Raw genomic sequence first — 19,732 nt, 5'->3', positions numbered from 1 at the left:
TCTGCAATGGGAGGGAAGGAGGGGTCGGTGAGAGATCTTGTGGGAAAGAACAGAGAGCTGTGACTAAAGGGAAGGGAGAAGGGAAAGGAGGAAACCAACATTGAGTTGTTGAATTTGGGAGGATTGATATATAAATGATGCCTTTAATTAAGGGTAGAAAATGAGAATAAAAGGTTTGTGGGAGTGAAGACATTGTGAATTGGACATTGTGAATTTGAAATGATGGTAAGATATCCTGGTGATGTCTTGCAGACAACTGAGAGAGATGCTTTAAAAACTACTAAAATGGCTTAAAGTACTTTTTTGGTATCATTTTCGTGGCTCTTTTCAAGTTTCCAGCATATTCAAATATCTTCTCTGTTCCTTAAATGTGATTATGGTGTAATGGAAAATTTAGGTTTTAGAAATATTTTAGTTTTGTGGTGACTGGTACAAACAGGATAATTATTTTGTTTTGAAATTTCCCATTACATACCTACCCTGTACAAAGCAATTTATGGTCACAACCCAAAAGAGCTTGTGCCAAGGGAATGAGGCTAATGCATTGTTCCCATCTCTGGTACAGTCTGAAAATATTAAATGAATGGTACAACTTTTAATGTGTCCATTAACTAATATTCACCGCTAATTTACAGTGGAAGTGTGTGTGACAGCCTGCATAAATAATTCCTGAAATCACTGTGATCCTTGTTATTACAATTAATGCTAAAAAAACCCTCCCAGTTTCCCATGTACAGAGGAATACTTCAAATACAATGCTATACGTATATGATTATATATCTTTTCAATATTTTGTTCTCTGAAGGTGCCTGGTTTTCAGAGACCTACATTAGTAAATGAATCATTATTAATTATTTTACCAGCACCTTTGTGTCACCTCTCTTGCTCCTCTTTAAAGAATGCACACAAATGTACAGGATTGAGATATAACTGTGCAGTTGCCCTGATTATTTTTAAGGGGAGAAAAAGTGAGCAGCATGTGCAGCCTTTTCTGCTGTTTCTTCTCGCTTTCTCTCTATTATGTATATATATATATATATATATATATATACACACAATATATAATTTATATATAATATAATTTATGTATAAAACATAATTTAGCACACACAGGTCCTGGCCTGTTATAGTTACTCCGTAAATGGTAACTATTTTGGACTCAGAAGCTTATTTTCATTCCAAACATGAAAGCTGGAGTCATCTAAACTGCTCCTTCATTGTCACTCCTCACAGCCAGTTAGTCACCAAGTCCCATTAATTCTGCCTCTGAAAAAGCTATTAAATCCTTTTTATCCCTATCGTCTGCTCAGATCTTCATGGGATGCTCCTGTACACAGCAGCCCCACTGCCACCCTGAGCTCATGTCCTGTCATTCTCTTCCCGCAGTTTGAGTCTCCTACCATGTCTCCCGACCACCGAGCTGACCCTCGACATTGCCACCAGAATTATCTTTCTAAAACAAATTATTCGTGTCTCTTCCCTGCTTAAAGCCCTGTAGTAATGCTCTGTCACTTTTAGGATCAAATCCATACTCCTTAGCATGGCCAAAAGGGTTTTCATAATTACCTCTCTTTCTTCTCTTTTTTCCTTCAACCTGTGATTGTCATATCACACTACTTAGAACATCTAGTCTCTAGGTTGTGTTTTTGTAGTGTAGCGGTTATCATGTTCGCCTTTTAATACCCAGTCCTTCCCTTGACCTTTCTCCATCTCTGTGTTTGTGTGACCCTAGGTTTGCAATATCCCTTCCTTCCTTTCCCCACCCTCTGGCTCCCTCCACATAGAAATACACTGGAAGTCTTATTTGCCCTTCATCTTTCCTTGTTTGGGTATCATCTTCTCTCACAAAGCTTTCTCTGATCTTTTGGTCTTGGTTAGCTGCCATTTCACTGTATTCTTGTTGCACCCTGAGTGCAGAGAGCGTAGATAAGGATTTAGGGCTGGCCCAGCGGTGTAGTAGTTAAGTTTGGCATGCTCTGGTTCAGCAGCCCAGGTTCTCGGGTTCAGATCCGTGGCATGGACCTACACCACCCATCAGCCATCAGCCAGGAAGTTTGGTGATGGCTGTTAGCTCAGGGTGAATCTTCCTCAACAACAACAAAAAATAAATAAATAAATAAATAAAAATTTAGATCTTAAAGGATTTTTTTAAGCTGAGCTAAGTGGTTTGTAAGATGATGAAAGGGACCTATTATTCTGAAATCAGGTTTACAGTCATGTACCACATAATGACGTTTAAGTCAAGGACAGACTGCATATATGACTGTGGTCCCATGAGATTACTACCATATAGCCTAGGTGTGCAGTAGGCTATACCATCTAGGTTTGTGTAAGTACACTGTATGATGTTTGCACAGTGACAAAATTGCGTAATAATGCATTTCTCAGAATGTATCCCCGTCATTAAGCAATGCATGACTGTACTTATCTACGTTCCCCATTGTACCATGAGCTCCTTGAGTGAAAGGACTAGGTATTTCATCTCTCTGTCCCCAGGGCTGCAACATCACTTGACATAAAATAGGCACTCTACATTTTATAGTGAATGAATGAATGATTTGATGGATGGGTTCAAATAGAGAGTGCAAGTTTTAAACTATCACAATAGGTAGCCTTCAGCATTTCCTCAAAATATTATAGCTTATCCAACCCGTCATCTTTACCCATCACTTAAGACATGAGTATACTCTGTGCTGGGAGTGTGTTTGGCTTTTAGAATACAGTTGTGAAACAGACATGAAGTGGGCAGAGTCAGAAAATAATCAATTGTTAAAACAAGTGGAGGAAAGTGCTGCAAAGGAAGAATAGCATGTTATGGTGGAGAATGAAAGTGGAGACCTTCTTAGATAAGGCTATCGGGGGGAAAGTTAGTAAACTCTGTTTTTCAAACACTTGGGTGTTGGACTCAAGGGGAGCTCGCAAACTGCGTAGAATTACGCTGCTGAATTGTGTGGCTTGCTTTGTAGTTTTGAATTCTTTTATTTACCTTTTGTAGTTGTGAAGTATGTTTGTTTGGAAGTCTAAATATTAATTGATTTTGGTCTGATCAGTTTTTAGATTGTTTTAAAACCAGTTTTGGTGAACCACATATATTTGTAGTAATAAGATACAGTTATAGCTGTTATTTGGTGGTCCAGTGGCTAAGATTTGGTGCTCTCATTGCTGTGGCCTGGGTTCGTTTCTCTACTGGGGAACCACACCACTCATCTGTAGGTTGTCATACTGTGGCAGCTGCATGTTGCTGTGATGCTGAAAGCTATGCCACTGGTATTCCAAATACCAGCAGGGTCACCCATGGTGGACAGGTTTCAGTGGAGCTTCCAGACTAAGACAGACTAAGAAGAAGGACTTGGCCACCTGGCCACCCACTTCTGAAAAAATTGGCCATGAAAACCCTGTGAACAGCAGTGGGGCATTGTCTGGTAGAGTGTAGGAAGGTGAGAGGATGGTACAGAAAGACCGGGCAGGGTTCCACTCTGCTGTACACAGGGTCACCAGGGGTTGGAGTCGACTCGATGGCACTGACAACAAAATTGCTATTATTGTGTAGCTAAATGAAGTTATAGCTTAATTATTTTGAAAGTTTTTACAGGAAAACTTATCTTGTTATTGCTAATCTGAAACTTTCTCTATCTTAGCCCTTTTATTTTCTATTGGCATAATTGTTTTGGTAACAGTTGATGTTTTAGAGCCACAAATGTCAAATTACAGCACAATACGTGTGCTTTCACTAGGATTCTGTGGTCCACATAAAGGCAACTGAGGAAAGACCTCACTTGTCTGGTTTTTTTTTTAAAGATTTTATTTTTTCCTTTTTCTCCCCAAAGCCCCCCGGTACATAGTTGTGTATTCTTCGTTGTGGGTTCTTCTAGTTGTGGCATGTGGGACGCCGCCTCAGCGTGGTCTGATGAGCAGTGCCATGTCCGCACCCAGGATTCGAACTAACGAAACACTGGGCCGCCTGCAGCGGAGTGCGCGAACTTAACCACTCGGCCACGGGGCCAGCCCCTCTTGTCTGGTTTAATAGGCAACAGAAGCTGTGATTTGAAGTCAGAAGGCCTGACTGTGCACTCTGGCTCTCCTGCTTACTGAGTTTGCCATTTTAAGCAAGATGAATTTCTTTTTATCTATCGTTCAGGCCAGTTATACGGAAGACTAAATAAGAAAATTATGTGACCTTATTGACAGCAAAGCACTTTGAAAATGTAAGATGCTGCGGGAGTAATCATTCTGTGTACTTATCAACATTAGAACCTCTTGAGTGTCCTATTTTTAATGAATTTAATTATAAATTACTTTGAAGAAAAGTTTGCATCCATGGACATTAATTGAAATTATGAATATAATAAGAAAGTGGATTACAGGTGTCATTGATATACCAGTTCGTTATTACAATATCAAAAATTATAATTGTGTTGTAGTTATTTTGTAGGTGTAGTAGGCTGAATAATGAACCCCAAAGATGTTTGCATGTGGATCCTTATGTGATTATAATCATGTAATCAGAGGGAAGCAGAAGACAAGAGGAATCAGAGTCAGAGAAGACGTGGCTATGGAAGCAGAAGGTTGGAATGTGCAAGGAAGGGGCCATGCGCCAAGGGATGCAGGCAGCGTCTATAAGCTGAAAAAGCCAAGAAATAGATTCTCCCTTACAGCCTCCAGAAGGAATGCAGCCCTCTGAACAACTTGATTTTAAACTTCTCACCACCACAACTGTAAGAGAATAATTTGTTACAGCATCAACAGGAAACCAATACAATAGGGATTGACTCAACATTAATAACTATAGGTTGTTTGAATTGGAAGAGCCTTTTACTACTGACTTGGATCCAAACTTTATTAGTCTTTAAAGAAACAGTGGTTTATTATAAATGATGTAATGGGATACCACAAAGTAACACTTAAAGCCTTTCTTGGTAGGCTCCCTGAGGCCTCAGAGGGGCTGGCTTTACCCTCTGTGGTTTCACTGTATCCTTCTACCTTTGGCTCCCTGGTGAACCAGAGGCTTCTGGGAAGTGACAATTAAGACCGTTACTCACAAACAAAGCCTTAAAGACAGGGTAGTCCGAGAAAGATGTTAAACAGGCTACTTTCTTGTACAGTTTTTGTATAGGTTCTAAGATATATAAATTATATAATGTTGAGTTCAGTCGCTCATTTGATAAGTGTTTGGATTCTGCCACCTTACATGCTTCTATTGTGTTAATATTTCATTAAATGCTTTTCAATAGAATTTTGATTTGAGTATTTTTGGATTTTTAGATTTAAATAAAGGAAAAATTTGCTTTTCAGAATGTGAGATCCTGTGGAAATAGTGTGTATGTAGTAAGAATATTGGTACTGAGAGCATTGAAATCTGTGGTTCCTTTTTTCATGGAAACAGGTATCGGAATTTATATTTTATTTATATTTGACACTCTAAGTCAATAAAAAAATCCAATGTTAGGTTATAGAGAGAAATCAAATTCACATGGAAAATGACATTGTTATGAAGCCCTGATTCCTTAATTAGGAAGTACATTTTGTGGCCTACCGCCCTAATGTTAAGCAGTCATTGGAGCTCAAGAATTATGGAAGTAAGACAAGATTAAGATTGCATAAGATTTGCATAGCTCTCTTCTGTTCAGTCCGTCTCACCCCATCTCAACAAATGATCAGAAGTTTTATTTCATTAACTTCTGTGGACATTTTAGGTCACTTGAGCAAGGGAACCACATTTCTCATCTAATTTGAGTTTGATATGGGAGAAGGAGGTAGACGGTCAGAGACTTGGATCCTAGTGGGTGTGGTCTGCAAGCTGAGTTCAAGGCTAAGGGTTGCATAGGGTCCGTATGCATAAAAGCAGACAAGATGCCCAGGTGCCTACCTTAGTTCCTTGAAGAGCTTTGCTTGGGATTCCCAAATGCTTGGGTATATATTTTTTTAATTGTGAAAAATGTCAAATACACACAAGCTCAGGATAAGTGTGATCAACCCTCACATCCCCACTGCCCACTTCCTGTATTATCTAGATGTTACCACACTTGCTTCATCTCTTCTTTTTCCTATTTTATCTGAAGTATTTTAAAGCAGATCTTTCCCGTCATTGTACTTGACCCCTCATTCTTTAGTAGACACACCTAAAAATATGGTTGCCACATTTTAACTCTGCCTCTTTTCCATCTTTCTTCTCAAACACAGCCTGGGTATTCCGAAACTGTGAAAGAAAAAGATTTACTGAGTTGACCATAGTTACTCAATTCAGTATTTTATAGTGAAGGAATAATCTTTTCTTTTTTTTTTTACTTGCTGTAACAGTGCTGTTACTTTTTTGTTGACTTCTTATATAAGAAGTCTGTTAACTAATTGTAGACAACTCATTTAGCTTCTATATTTATTTTTTCTTTTCAATAAGTTATAAGAAAATTAACCCCATACCTAAGTGACAGAGATGATTGAAGAATCAAGGAGGTACTGCCTTTTGCCATAAGTCTGTAGTCAAGTATTCCTGTAGATAAAGAGACAGACAGACATACTCTTGGCAAAAATGTTCTGCTCTCATCCAGAGGCCTTTTCTCTTTCTATAATTAGTAGATTTCTCATAGTAATTGTTTTATATATTTGCAAAAAATTTCATTAGAATTTATTTTTTCATTGCTTACACTTTTTTGTAGAATCTTGTCACAAGTGAGTAATATTTTGTACCTATGCTACAGAATTCTCAATTATTTATGTCAATGTTTAGGTAATTTCTTGATTTGCAGTTTGATTTTTGAAATAGCTGTTATGTCCAGGCAATAGATAACTTCTCCTTAGATAGGAAAATAAGCAGCATTGGGGCAGACTTCCTCGTGTCCATGACTAACGCGTCCCTCTTTATTTTGAGACACTATATGGATGTTTGATACTTTCTGGTGTACATGACAGGAATGCCCACTAAGACCAGTAAGTTGTTATTCAGCTAAAATGACTCATCAGTTAGAAGGATGATCAGTCAGCCAAAACCAAAAACGTGGAATGACTTTCAAAGATCCTCTTAGACTCTCAGTAAAGAGTGTGTATGTGTGTTTGTGTATGCATGTAAACATAATTCTAAACAGACATCTGAAAGATTTTTAGATCATTCTGAAAAGTCATAGGGAAGACCTTAGTTCAACTTCCAAACAATGTGATTTAGGATCCTATTTACATAGTGTACTGCCTATCTAGCAGAATTTCTTTTATGAGTGCCAGCTGTAGACTAATAATGAGGTTCTTGCATGTGTGTCAATCGCCTTTTGACCTCAGTCTTATCATTAGTCCATTACATCTTTATAAGTTATTTCACATCATTTGAGATGTTGTGAAATTTGTGTTCTGGAATTTCATGGAACTACTCTCTTCCTTCTTGAGCACTTAAGCAGATCCCACAGTGTTCAGAGCTATAAAATGAATGTTTATGGTATTGCATCAGTATGATAAGGTCTCTTCCTAATCTAAAATTTTATTATTTTATTGGTTTAAATTTAACTATCTGTTGAAAATACCTGTGGCACTTTCTCTGGTCATGGTGCCAAAAATACATTTGTTGTGACATTGTCCCTTTCTTAGTCTTTCGTTAAAATTCAAGCACCCTTGAGTGAAAATATGCATCTTTTATTGTGTTTATCATCTATTAACACCTCAGAAAAGTTACTTTTAGGTCAGTAATTGTCATCTTGGAAAACAGATGGGCTTGAGTCAACTAGATAATAAAATAGGGAAGTATTGACCCCAGAAGGCAAAGGAGTCTACAGAGGACTTGTAAACTCAGATGCCTCCAGGGGCCACTGGGTAATATAAGCGTATGAGTGAGCAAAGTGCCTGTCTGATATGATGGATTTAACTTGCTGTTGTTTTCCAACACAGGACTTCAGGGTCCAAATGGAATGGCCAAACACAACCATCAGAGGTCATCATCCTGTGACCTCTGTCCTATCACATGGGGTGCTGTAGGTGCTAGGCTATTTCAGATTAGTCCCACAGAAAGGAATACTCTTTGGGGCAGATGACAACACTAGAAGTTCAGGAGCAGAGGGGTGCTGAAAAGGAAGATAGGGAGCCATAAACATTAAGAATACTTTCTTTGCATTATTTAGACCAGACTCTGCCTTGACTAATGGCAAAGTTGGATGCGTTCACTACCCTTCATGGTTGATAAACAGGGGTGTGTGTCAGAACCCCCTGTGTAGCTTTGTCAAACTACAGATTATATCTCAAATTATCCAGCCCTCCCCTCAAAACAAGATTTTGATTCGCCAATTCTAGTTTGGAGCTTGGTCAGGTATATTTTGAGAAAAGTCTTGGCTTGATTCAGGTGCACACACATAGTTGAGGACCTGTGCTCTGGAATGTAGACGTCCCAGTTTGCTCTTTGAGATATGGGAGTATCTCTGTCTCAAAATAGTCACTTAAGATGTATGACTACATTGCAGTTTGGCACATTTAAGTTGTCAAAGTGAATTGTTTCGTTCCATAAAAGAAGAATGAAGAAAAAGCAGCATACATAATTTAAGAGTTGGATATAGATTTTATGAGGAAAGATGGAAGAGGTATGTTAAGACTGAGCAGTTGGCAAATTCAGGTATAGCAAACCTAGTGTTTAAGAGACATATAATTATACCTAATTCAGCTTTAACAAAAGTCAAATTATATCCCCTAAAATATATGTAAAATATATAAAATAAATATAGACAATAAAAATTGTTATAGTCAGGGCAGTTGAGGATTAATCACTAAAAGATACAACGATAAGTACTGTAATAGGGCAGATGTGATCAGGTTGTTGTAAAGAATTTTAGATTAGAAATAAAAATCTCCTAACAGAAAATGTTGTGGGAAATTTAAAATTACTAGAGAAGGTTGCAGAGTTTCCTTCATTGCAGAGTGAAAAATCTGAGTTAAGATCCAGCCCAGTGGCGTAGTGGTTAAGTGCACATGCTACGCTTTGGCGGCCTGGGGTTCACCGGTTCGGATCCCGGGTGCGGACATGGCACTGCTTGGTAAGCTATCATGTGGTAGGCGTCCCACATAGAAAGTAGAGGAAGATGGGCACAGATGTTAGCTCAGGGCCAGTCTTCCTCAGCAAAAAGAGGAGGATTGGCAGCTGATGCTAGCTCAGGGCTAATCTTCCTCCAAAAAAAAAACAAAAACTGAGTTAAAATGAGGAACTCTCTATCTTGAGTAGTTTAGGCACAATCGCTACTAGAGATGGCATGCTGAACTCTTTCCATGTTGTAAGGGGATCTGATGCTCTTGACTTGGGTAAGCCTCTTGCCATCTTATATTCCTGCTTTGGTTCGGGTTAGATGCAGTGCAGTTAAGGGAAGACAATCTTTCGCTAATTTGTTGATATTTTCCTAATATCTTCTAAGGAGTAGGTCATTATCAGTATTCCTATTTGAGTGGTTTGCTAGTCAGTGACTATTTTGTTAGCAAAATGCCTCCATTTCTGACTGAAGCTCATGTTACTTTTGTCTGTGGACCACACTTACACAAGAAATGTATACATTGTAGAAGAAAGCTGTAAATACACACATAATTTCTGTCAGCACTAAGAAGAATTGGGATGCTAATATTGACTGAGCTCTGGCTTTGTAACAGACACTGGACTCAGTGCTTTACTGGGATTGTCTCTCTAATCCACAGACACTCCGCAGAGCTGTGAGTTCCTGCTCTGCCCTCACTTAGCAGCTGCGAGACTGAGGCTGAGAGAACCAAGGAAACATGTTCACAGCCACACATGTAGGAAAGGATGCTCTTAGTTTTCCATCTAAGTCAGTCCGACTCCAGAGTTTAGGCACTGAATCACTCTGCTGTTACATTAGTGGTTTCCAGTCAGGAATTCACAGATTAGCAATTGCCTGTGATTCACTTCCCTGCAGAAACTTCTCTCATTTTTTAAGTTCTAACACTGTTGTGCGGAACAATGAAATATCTTTAGAACACTGGTTCTCAAACTTGGCTGCACTTTGGAATCACCTGGGAGTTAAACTGGTGGGCGGGTCCCACCCTCATGTGTTCTGATTTGACTGGTGCGGCGTGTGGTCTGGACCCTGGGATTTTGAAAAATCTCCCAGGTGATTCTAATGTGCAGCAAAGTTTGCGAACTCCTGCTTTGGAACAATGCAAAGTTTTAAATTCTAAATTCTCATCCTTCTGTTAGTAAAAAATGGTAATATTTTTACTAACAGAAGTACTATATGTTTACTTTAGAAACTACAGACAAACCAAAAAAAAAAATTACAATTAAAATTATCTATAATCTCTCCACTCAACGATAACCAGCGTGGTATTGGCTGTGTGTCTTTTTCTCCTGTGCGTGTTTATGTATTTAAAGTCTTAACTATAATATTACTCTTCTATAGAATTTTATGTATTTGACACCAGTTTGTCTTGTATCTGTCTTATGTATTTACGTGCTTTACCAGACTGAGAAGGTCTTGATTCTTATACACACCTGGTGGTGTTGCTGGATTAACCCTTCTAGGCCAGTAACTCTCAAAGTGGAGCGGTGTCTGTATTAGTGGAGAGTTTTTATGTTATTTGAGGTTGCATTTAGGATCTAACTGATTTGGGTGTCTCTCCTTTGTACTCTGACTTGTGCAGCACTTTTTCAGACAAGCAAACCTTGGTTTCCTTTGTCTCCCTTCTAGACCGATAAGGCAAAGCCCGTATGGCTTGTATCCCTGGGCTCTGGCATGCGGTCCACGCTCAGTAAATGCTGGGGTGGATGAACAGGCAGGTGTGTTCCGAGATCTGAGGTGGGAGTGGTGGTTATAGTTTGAAAAAACTAATTATGGAAGTAAGTTGAGGTGAGAAAAATTATTTGGGAATGTTGGGCAAGTGGGAAGAGAAGATAAGAGTGGGGTTGAGATGAGGACAGGGGCTGGGGACTAGGGGACACTTTAGGGTAGATAAGCTGCAGATCCTTCAAGAAATGTAAAAAGCCCTCTAGTTCCAGAACCGTCTTGGCCTTGGCCCCCAACAGGCTCATACAGTCTTCCCGGGAATAGCATTCCCCACCCGTCTCCTCTCTCTTCCGTCTCCCCATCCTACTCACTTGTCATAATAAAAAGGCTGAGTCAGATATACTTTCAGAGTAAGAACCAAATAGTTGTTGAAATTTGCTGCTCCCCAAATATTCTTCTGATAAAGATTTGGGTAAGAAACCACTGTAGTGTGGTGGGGTTCAGTTAGGGTACAACCAGAGCCTGTCAGTTAACACCTGTCATTTGCTTTCCTACAAAGTTTCAGCCTGAGGAAGAATTTAAATAAAAGTTGGAGAGGGGATTCAGAGAACTGAAGCCCTGATGAGGGATTACCCTAGAGGAGAGTAATTTGGGAGACATGACAGATTTGCTGGGCTAGCCAGCCTTCTCTTCAGTTAGGCCCACACAACTCTGGGCTGCTCACTGAGGTATTTTTGGTACTGTAGCCGTAAAGCTAGACATCTCTGCATGGCATGATTTATGAAGGATTTTCTTTTTCATACTAACTTCTTATAATGTAACTTTATCATCAGTAGATTTCTTAATCACCCTTCATCACAGGGCCGGTAAATCAAAATTATTTATTATTTCTCTTTGGTTCTTAAAAACTTAACTTTTATTTTAAGAATGTGATATGATCTTTACTTGCTTATGATTATCCATTTTAAACAAATGTTCATTAAAATTGCAAATGTGTGCATTTTACTTCATCAGCATATAAGGTGCATACATTATTTATATTGTTGAAATCCTTTAGAACTGAGGCATTTATGTAGTTCCAAAAACTACAAGAAAAATGAGAAGCTGTTTCTTTATCTTTCTTTCTCCTATTTTTGTTGAATTCACAATGACTTTTTAAAAATATAGTGGCATTAAAGATAGTTAAAACCATCAGACATCCTGCTTTACTTAGAATAAAGCAAAAAACAAAATTAATAAAATAGCAAGCCTGATTTGCTTATCTGAATAATGCTCATCTCACTATAAGATCATAATGAAAGAGAGGGAATCCTTAGAGTTACGTCGCATAGTATAGCAAAAAAATAGATAAGAGAAGTACTAGAGACTATATTTATTTCAATAAATATCAGATTTATTCAGTGCAGTGAAACTGAGATTTCTGAAGTGCTGTGCCAGCCGTTGGAGCCAGGAGTGTATTATGATTTAATGGTGTCTCTCTGCTGCATTTGATGAGCTGTCCTAGGAAAACATTTTGAAGCAATAAAGCATCCATTTGGCTCCTAAGTAACGAGGGAGGCATTGCTCTTTGCATTAACTATTTATTCAGGAAGAAAAGTGACCAACTGCTAATAAGCTTTATCCAAAGAGAGTAGTGGAAAACAGAAGAAAATGCAAAAGTGAGGTTCTGTTCAATTTCATAGGCAATTAACAAATCCCCAAAGCTGAGTGGTTGGTGCTCCTCCTCCACGTGACTTCTGGCCAGCTGTATTTAAGCGCGAGTGCCTGTCAGATGTATTAAAGGCCTCTTGGGTTAAGGAAGGAGCGTGTAGCCTAAACTAATGACAGATGAGAGGAGGCAGTGACTGGTGAGTAGCTAAGATTGAGCTGATCTCTATAGTTTTGAACAATGGACTTATTTTCCAAGGTGAAAAGTAGTGATAGAGCCTTGCTAGTTTACTCCTTTTGGGAAGGGTGTCTTTTTTTTTTTAAATGATTATTGCTTTTTCATGACTTGAAAAATCTCTATAATGCAATATGTAGATTATCACTTGATCAAATCGCTTTTAACCTGAGGAAATGTCTTATTTGCTTTCTAAATAAATATGTAATTTATTATTTAGAAATAGTTTCTAGGTTGGCATGTTGCATTTTGCTCAGAATCTTCACACATAAACAGGGGCTTCTTTCAAGTCATTTCAGAATCTCACTTTGAAGCACTTTTGGTGCTGTAACGGCATGAAATTTTTATTCCCCTTGCTTTAAGAGTCTTAATATAGCTAATTTGCATTCTTTAGTGTTATGAAAAAGGTGAAAGTCACAATTATTTTCTTCCCTTAAAGCCGACTAAAGGACCCCCCTTATGCTAATGCTCCTTCCTTGCTCTCACTAAAAAGTAGTACAGTGGAGTTCTACACAATGAGGAAAAAATCCTTCATATAAATCATATTAAGATAGGCAATGGAAATGATATATAATCCCAACATTATTTGATAACAGAATATTCTTCATACCATCGTAAACCAATTATGAAATCATGTAATATTTCATTCTTTTGATTTTCAATTTAAAACAAGTCTATGTTGAAAACTACGTATTAATTCTAACCTTACTGTGAATTATTTTAAAGTAAATTTGAAATCAGCTTTCAAGATATATTCCTTGAAATAAGAACACGTTGTTTATTGGGTTCATGGCCTTTGGTAAAGGACTAAAAGGCCTGAAAAATGAGTAGCAATGAGATCAAAGACAAGAAAAGGCTCTTTAGAATTTTTCTTTCCTAGACCACGTTGCATCATACTCGGAGAACTAAAGTCATTTATTTTACAGAGAATCTTACTTTCTTCATGAGGGAAATAAGGACTCAGAGATTGCAAATGGAATTACCTTGTAAAATGCTAGGTTTTGCAGTAATCTCTCTTGTTATTAACGATCATTAGATTGAATTATCCCTTTCAGATAATCACTCCCTTCAGAAGACTAATGCTGTGTGCCGAGAACAGAAAGGAGATGGAGGATTGGATCAGCTCACTGAAGTCTGTACAGACCAGAGAACCTTACGAGGTGAAGTGGCATCTCTTCTGTTGTCTCATGTTCTTAACCGGAGAGCTGAAGCTGTATTCTGCAAAAAAAAATATGTGTGTGTGGATTCATTGAGCAGCTTAAGTCTGATGTTAAAATTTTTTTTACTTAAAGCAAAGTGTTTTAGTTTTAAAAATTTTGGATTTGAAATTTTAATCCCAACTATGTATGTTTCGAATAGTTACCATCTGTAGTCTTGATCTCTTGTTTGGAAAATCTGTGCTAACGTCTCATTTCTAGGTGGCCCAGTTTAATGTGGAACATTTCTCAGGGATGCATAACTGGTACGCCTGCTCCCATGCCCGACCCACTTTCTGTAACGTGTGCCGAGAGAGTCTCTCCGGAGTCACCTCCCATGGCCTGTCCTGCGAAGGTACTGTAGCATCCAGCATGTGTTCTCCCTCAGCGCGGACTGTACCGTAAACTCTGCCAGTGGTGCTTCTGTGACTTGAACAGAGAAACCTCATCACAGGAAAACCTTTTCCTTGGATGGAAGCAGTTCCTAGGAGCATCTCCGCAGGAACATAGTGTTTAAATTTTATTGTAGTTTCAAGTGGAGCTCTGCACACGTAGGACTAACTTAGGAAGTATTTTTACTGAGGGCAAGATAATATAAAATCACTTGAAAGGATGTATAAATCAAAATGTAACATTTCACTCCTGAGGAACCAGCAACCACTGTTTAAAAAAAGTCTTTAGACTTTGTATGTTGTTCTAGTTTTCTAGTGTTCTTTTTCAGTTCAGATTGATCATGGAGAAGAAAACTTTCTGTGAGGAGAGTATATCCTCTTTGGCAGAATTTCTGATTGTTACTTGTATTTCATTGTTTTGAATGTTTTAAAAATTTCATTTATGTTTAATTTAAATGGATGCCACCCTTTTAATTTCTTTGAAGTTTTCTAAAAATAAGGCCTATGCTGTTGTTTTCATTATAGGATTTTTAGGTTGTTTTTTAATTTAAGAGCCGTGACCACTAAAAACAAATACACTACTAATTGCCAAGAGAAAACTCATAACTTCTTTAGATTTATTTAATTTCATACGTCAGTGATCACACGATTGTGTACTACTTTTTGAGCTACGAATAATACTAGCTTTTCTAATACAAAAAATTCTTATGTAAATTTGAATGTCACTTTATTATAATAAAATGAAATAGGAATAGGGTCACAGTTTTAATTCATTTTAAAGTATACAATCTGAGGCATTTCAGCTATTTAATATGATGTGGCGTGGCAATTAAGACCAGAGCTCTGCATCAGCTGAAGAGTGGTATGGAGGGTGCTGTGGTGAAGGTGGAGAATGATTAATTTGGGAGTAGTCCACAAATGGTTTGTGGATGAGAGAAAGCTCAGGCAAGATGGCCAAGTTGGCTGCAAATGCATTCATTAGAGTAGCTGAATGGAATTGAAACATAAATAACTGTGATTTGTACAAATAACAGCTGTCTATCACTAATATCAACTATTTAATTCTACTTTTCAGACTACGTTAGCAAAAAAAATAAAAGCTTATCTAAAAACAGGGGCATCCCACTTTAAGATGGCTTAATAAAAATATGGCTTATCAAAGGAAAAAAAAAAAAAAAAAAAGACCAGAGCTCTGCAGCTCAGCCCTCTCAGTGGCAGTCCCACTGCCAGCCTTGCAGTCTATGACCAGAAGTAGTTTAACTTTTTTAAACTTTTGGTTCCTCATCTGTAAAATGGGGATAATAGTCATTTATACCTCATGGAACACAATGAAAATTAAATGAGAGAATATGTATACTAAAACTGCTTTTCTAGTCAAATAAATTGTAGAGGTTTGTAACTGCGCCATGGCCCAATGAATGAAAATGAACATGGAGGAGACATTAAAAATTTTTTTAGACTTAAGGAATGATTACAAACAGAGATATAATTGGCCTTTATGACTTTAGTAATCTGAAAGGGTTCCTGTGGCTCTGAGTTACTCCGACCAGATCTGTAATATCATGGGGTACTGTTTTGAAGGGGTTTTTATTATTCCCTTCTAGTCTTCATCCAAAAAATACTAAAAAAGATATCAGATCTGAGATACTCTGTGGTGCCCTTCTGATTTGAGAGTTATGCATTATTAAATATCTTTAATTGCTTAGGAATTGAGGTTAATAGTAGGATGACTATATATTTTTCTAAGAATTTTAAAAGAAAAATGAAAATTACATTAGCTGGTGAGAATAAGAAACTTAAAAGTCTTTAAATAAATTTGTTATATTATTCTGTTAATAATGAAGTCTTTCTGACTTTTTTTAGGTCTCAATTATTGTATTTTGAAATTATATTTTTAGAGGAATATGTGTTAGTATTCATTTTCTCTGCTGATAAAAATTTTGTCTGCAGCATTGTGCCCATTAGTAATTTTAGAACCGTAGCAGGAGGTTTTAAAAATCCATGGGTTTTATGAATATATAAAAAAGTTACCTTTTTATTTTTATGAGAATGTACTTATTTAAGATATTTTTATCGTAACCAAAGTTGTACTTAAACTTTAGAAATACCCCCAAAATCTGAATAAACTGATTGCTTCATAAAACTAAAGACATAGGATATAAGAGGCTTTAAAAGTTATAATAGAGATGCAAATACAAGGAAAATTCATTCAACAGTGACCGTGAATAACTTTGTATTGGAATGGAATCTAGCTTCTGGGGTGTGAAGCTATCACTAAATTTACTTAATCTTTCTGTCCTTGTTTTTCATAATAAAACAAGGCTGTACTGATTTGTCTTCTAAGTTTGTGTTCAATAGTAACTAAAATTATTATTTTAAAGTCCTTGAGAATATAAAATATGACTGAAAAATAGAAGACAGAAAATACTTTTTTTTCTTTCTGCTTTTTACCCCCAAACTCCCCCCCCCCCCCAGTAGATAGTTGTCTATTTTAGTTGTGGGTCCTTCTAGTTGTGGAGAAAATACTTTTAATAAATAATCCCATAAATCAATTGAAAATGCTAATTATAATTTCAGAGCATAATTGTTCTTCACAGTTATTTAAACAGTAATTTAACAAAAAAGGTTAAATGGTGATTTTTTTTTTTTACATCAACAGCATCAACTATGTCAACATCTACTTATTAATTTTTATCTTAACCACTGTTGAACTCTTATAAAGATTAACTGTGGTAAAGACTGAATATTGGAATAAAAAATTATAATTTTGTTACATGTCAGTATATTTTCTAAGTTCTGTGGTTTTAAAATAATGGCTTTATAGGTCAGGGAAAAGTGCTTTATTTCAGGATTACTTGTTTGGAGAAATTTAATTGTCATCTAACAAAATTAAGTTGCCTGTTAATCATTTCCATTCCTTACTGACCATAATTACAGTCTAGTTTGTTTTATTATTATTATATGTTATATTAAGCAACTTTGTAATTCTCAAGGCTCATTGCATGAAGCACTTTATTATTACAAAAGTATGATTTTTATTTTTAATCAGCTATTTGATTTAATGGCAGAATTTTCAAAGGGCTATGATGGGCTGGCCCTGTGGTGTAGTGGTTAAGTTTGCGTGCTCTGCTTCGGTGGCCCGGGATTCACAGGTTCAGATCCCAGGCGCGGACCTAGCACTACTCTTCAAGCCATGCTGTGGCAGCATCCCACATAAAATAGAGGAAGATTGGCACGGATGTTAGCTCAGTGACCATCTTCCTCAGGCAAAAAGAGGAAAATTGGCAACATGTTAGCTCAGGGCCAGTCTTCCTCACACACAACCACAAACAAAGCCATAAAATTATACCCTGTTGTCTTATTTATAGTTCCTTCTTTGCCTCTTAGAAAACAGTCATTGACTGTTAATATCAAGTAATTATTTGTACTTAAAAAGCAGCCTGGGAATTCTGTTGCAGATAAAACTAAAACTAGAATCATACTTTTGAGAAATCCCAAGATAGATGAAAAGGCCTAGAGAAGCTAACCAGCCACAGTTATAAAATTGGACCAAAGGGGAGCAGATCATGGTAAAGTTGTTTTTCAAACTAAGCTTACTTCCTCTAGTGCTATTTCCTTACGCTATTGTTTATCAGCAATAAAATTCAATTGAAAAAATGTTTTCCATATGAAGTCTGTGCTCAAGTCAAAAAGTTATTTATAACAAAAATAATATGGTTTCCAGGAAAGAATTTGTCAGTGTACACAAAAGAACAAGTAAATGAAACATTCCAATGTCTATAGACTAATAGTTTTCAAGGACAAACCAACTGAGTTTAAGTGGCCATTTATATTTCGGCTGTTCATGATGTGTGAAGCATTCTGCACATTTGGCTATAAAATTCTTCCGTATTTTACCTGACCCTTTCGTTTTCATGTTACATTAAATTAGGACAATTTAAGAGAATGGTGTGTAGCCCATTGTTTCAAATTTGTTAATGGTTTACTGGTAGAAATTCAAAAATCGTGAAAAGGGGCCACCTCACATTTAGAATTTAGCAACAGCTACCTTACTATGTTTTCACTGAAATGATCTCTACCTTTAAATATTTATCTGAAAAGTCAGAAGCTGTTATAACGTCAGTATCCACGAATGCTTGAATCTTTTGTGTCCTTAGAAGGATAAATAAGTTTAGTGGTAGTCAAGTTCCGATTTTCATGAGCAAGGGTTAATTTTTCAAATAATCTGTGGCGTATTTGTTTTTTCATGTATGTGTTGCTTCTCTCTTGGTTGTTTCCTCTTATTTCTCTTTTGTAGGCTCCTTTATGAAAATATGGCAGCAGAGAATTAGTGATACGTGTAGTGGGAACATCATTTGTCATTCCTTTCGTCTACATTATAGCCATCCCTACATAATACTTTTAAATGACAATGCCATCTTTATGCCCTTCGTCAACCTGTTTCCTGTCATCTCTGGATATTTTCTTGATATGCTTGCTCTTTAAAGCTCCTCTGAATTATCCTGTTCTTTATCCTACTGATATTTTCAAACTTTTAATTTTAAATATATTATACATATAGAAAAATGAAAACATCAGAAGTATACAGCTCACTGGATTTTCACAAATTAAATACACTTATGTAATCAGACCCAGATTAAGAAAATGGATGTTACCAGCACCTCTGTGTCACTGAATTTTATTTTCTTCTGTGTTTGTGTGTGTGTGTGTGTTGTCTCTCTTCTCCTGAAGATCTAATTCTTTTGTGTTCATTTCCTTTCTGTTCTTCTTTTATGAGTAAGTGGAATCTCTTTAAGTAGCCATCTTTAGCATGATAAAAGTGCTTCATAAATACATAGCTGTATTTGCTTTTTATGATACCATTACTATTATTGAAGAATAATTTAAACTTTTTAAAATATTGTTTTTTTCTACCCCTTACCCCTTTTAAACTTCATGCTGTGATTTCTTTTCATCATTGGTCCAAAAGTACATATTCATTTAGAAATGATTGACTTTTTTTCAGTGTGTAAATTCAAGGCTCACAAAAGATGTGCAGTGAGAGCAACAAACAACTGCAAATGGACGACACTGGCCTCCATCGGGAAGGACATCATAGAGGACGAAGATGGAGTAAGCTCTCTTCCGTCTCTGACCTCCTCCCAGTATCTCTTCTCTTTTATTTTACGTTCTTGTGGAAAATTAGGAGAGTTAAGAGGGAATGTTTATTATTAGGACTAAATGGAAGATTTTGATTGATTATGAGTTTTATTTTCAATTCAATCCTTCATCTCTTCCTTCAGCCCTTAAATTGGGAGGGAAATGTGTGACTAGGGCTTAGGCATAGTGAGTAGTGGTTGTGCTGGGCTGGTGCTATAGTTGGTTATCTGACAAACTGAGATGGTCTTGAAGGCTCAGCTCAGCTCTTGACTCAGATGTTTACTCCTCAAACCTTGGGCTCTCCTCTCGACAGTGCCCCTCCCTTCAAAACCTTGCTTCTTCCCACCTGGCATAGGAATCTCTGATAGCACTTTGTAATCACTTTACGATAATCCCTTTATTTGCCTTTCTCCTCAGCTAGACTACAAATCCTGA

General features: G+C 37.1%; 1 protein-coding gene across 15 annotated transcripts in view; it reads left to right on the top strand.

Annotated features, from left to right (window-relative positions):
* Positions 1 to 19,732, top strand: part of DGKH (diacylglycerol kinase eta) — a 175,313-nt gene that overhangs the window by 87,765 nt on the left and 67,816 nt on the right. For 12 of the 15 annotated variants that reach the window (XM_070578389.1, XM_070578387.1, XM_070578390.1 and 9 more), the window contains 3 exons: positions 13,626 to 13,730; positions 13,989 to 14,121; positions 19,164 to 19,270. In XM_070578389.1, the coding sequence (XP_070434490.1) occupies positions 13,626 to 13,730; positions 13,989 to 14,121; positions 19,164 to 19,270 (345 nt within the window). Of the gene's footprint in view, positions 1 to 12,370; positions 12,536 to 13,606; positions 13,731 to 13,988; positions 14,122 to 19,163; positions 19,271 to 19,732 lie in introns of those variants that run through there. The other 3 variants (XM_070578402.1, XM_070578394.1, XM_070578401.1) reach the window with 3 other exon arrangements.

The sequence above is a fragment of the Equus przewalskii genome, chromosome 16 (assembly GCF_037783145.1).
Source record: "Equus przewalskii isolate Varuska chromosome 16, EquPr2, whole genome shotgun sequence".
Classification (NCBI taxonomy): Eukaryota; Metazoa; Chordata; class Mammalia; order Perissodactyla; family Equidae; genus Equus; species Equus przewalskii.
This window is presented reverse-complemented; position numbering and strand designations above follow the sequence as displayed.